Source organism: Austrofundulus limnaeus, unplaced genomic scaffold (assembly GCF_001266775.1).
Source record: "Austrofundulus limnaeus strain Quisiro unplaced genomic scaffold, Austrofundulus_limnaeus-1.0 Scaffold438, whole genome shotgun sequence".
In the NCBI taxonomy this organism is placed as follows: Eukaryota; Metazoa; Chordata; class Actinopteri; order Cyprinodontiformes; family Rivulidae; genus Austrofundulus; species Austrofundulus limnaeus.
Genome location: NW_013952840.1, coordinates 326,754 through 328,734, shown reverse-complemented (window position 1 = coordinate 328,734; position 1,981 = coordinate 326,754). Strand labels below are relative to the sequence as shown.

The 1,981-nt window shown below is 49.7% G+C and overlaps 1 protein-coding gene across 1 annotated transcript in view; it reads right to left on the bottom strand.

Moving 5' to 3' along the window:
- Nucleotides 1–1,604, bottom strand: part of LOC106529344 (mitochondrial carrier homolog 1) — a 7,469-nt gene extending 5,865 nt beyond the window's left edge. The window contains exons 1-2 of the mRNA XM_014024742.1: nucleotides 1,229–1,604; nucleotides 386–470 (exon numbers count right to left, since the gene is read on the bottom strand). Of these exons, the coding sequence (XP_013880196.1) occupies nucleotides 386–470; nucleotides 1,229–1,378 (235 nt within the window). The 5' untranslated portion in view covers nucleotides 1,379–1,604. The remainder of the gene's footprint in view (nucleotides 1–385; nucleotides 471–1,228) is intronic.
- Nucleotides 1,605–1,981: the final 377 nt, after the last annotated feature.

Genomic DNA, 1,981 nt, shown 5'->3' with positions numbered 1-1,981 from the left:
GGGTTCAGAGTGTCAGGGTTCAGAGTGTCGGGGTTCAGAGTGTCGGAATTCAGAGTGTCAGGGTTCAGAGTGTCGGGGTTTAGAGGGTCAGGGTTCAGAGTGTTGGGGTTCAGAGTGTCAGGGTTCAGAGTGTCGGGATTCAGAGTGTTGGGGTTCAGAGTGTCAGGGTTTAGAGGGTCAGGGTTCAGAGTGTTGGGGTTCAAAGTGTCAGGGTTTAAAGTGTCAGGGTTCAGAGTGTCGGGGTTCAGAGTGTCAGGGTTCAGAGTGTCGGGGTTCAGAGTGTCAGGGTTCAGAGTGTCGGGGTTCAGAGTGTCAGGGTTCAGGTTGGTTCTCCAGGTTTACTTTAGGCTGGACTTGAGGTTTTCTACAGAACCACATCACTCACCGTACGTAAAGAAACCTGGCAGATATAAGACTTTTCTTCCAAACAAGGTTGTACCAACAGTCGGGGGCAGAGGCTCGTGTCCCACCTGAAAACAAAACAAAACAAAACAAAAAAAAGTTTAACTTTTAAAACAAACCTGTTTTCATCCATTGTTGTTCTGAACTCATCACTGGATAAAAGTATCAACTCAACATCTGCAGCCATGGACCTGTTTTTACCTGGTGTTGGATCCACACCAAACGGTCACTTTTATAATGTGCTGTTAAAAATCTGTCCTCGATGGGGCTGAACCCCACTGACTCAGGACCATGTTGGACTGAGTCCCACTGATTCAAGACCATGTTGGGCTGAGCCCCCCTGATTCAGGACCATGTTGGGCTCAGCCCCCCTGATTCAGGACCATGTTGGACTGAGCCCCCTGATTCAGGACCATGTTGGACTGAGCCCCCTGATTCAGGACCATGTTGGGCTGAGCCCCACTGATTCAGGACCATGTTGGGCTGAGCCCCCCTGATTCAGGACCATGTTGGACTGAGCCCCACTGATTCAGGACCATGTTGGGCTGAGTCCCACTGATTCAGAACCATGTTGGGCTGAGCCCCCCTGATTCAGGACCATGTTGGACTGAGTCCCACTGATTCAGGACCATGTTGGACTGAACCCCCCTGATTCAGGACCATGTTGGGCTGAGCCCCCCTGAGTCAGGGTCCTATGAACGCCTCTGCAGAGCAGCTGAAAGGTAACTGTTTGGGTAAAATCGTGGTTTTGACTTCAGGACCGGGGCTAACAAACAGTCCAACATCTGTCCTGACTTGTGAGTAAACCAGACTCGGAACCACAGACCTGGATCAGCAGTTTGACGTAGAGCAGCGGGTGTGTGGCGGCGGTAACTCCCGCTCCCAGCAGCAGAACCGCGGCGTCTACCTCCGCCGGGGTCGGTGCAGCGTCCTGCTCGGTGTCCGGACCTCCGGGCTGGACCTCAGGAGGATCCATGATCTTAGAGAGAGGGGAAGATGGATCGCCGGTTTATCTCCGGTCAGCCATGACTAAACTTCCGCTTTGAGCTTTCAGAACCTCAGACCCGGAAGTGAAGCCGCGTTCATGTGAGACGAACCTGTCAGGTTTTGTTTATGGATCAGAAAGATGCTCCTCTCTGCCTCCAGAACATGACGGAGCTAAAAACAGAACCCCTTATCTGTCGGCGGAACCAAAACATAGGGGCGGGGCTTACTGTTTCGTCACTGGGGCGGAGCTTACCGGGTGTCATCGCGTAATCTCACGATGGCTGGACCAGAAGATTTTATCATATCAACCACTAAAATTTAAACTATTATTAGATTAAAAACACTTTTATTTCCTCCTTTAAGGTTCCATCTGGGATCCACAAGACTTGTGGACCAGAACCAGAGCAGAGGACAAGATGTGATTTCAGGTTTTGGTCAGTAGAGGGCACTGTGGCTCTTTGGACAGCTCTGCCCTCAGCTTTATGAGAATATAATCCACATTCACCTGTTGAGTTGTTCAAAAATTATTTAATTAATTTTACAAGTAAAACTTATTAATTAGATCCTCATTGTGAATTTTAGAGGAAGTTTA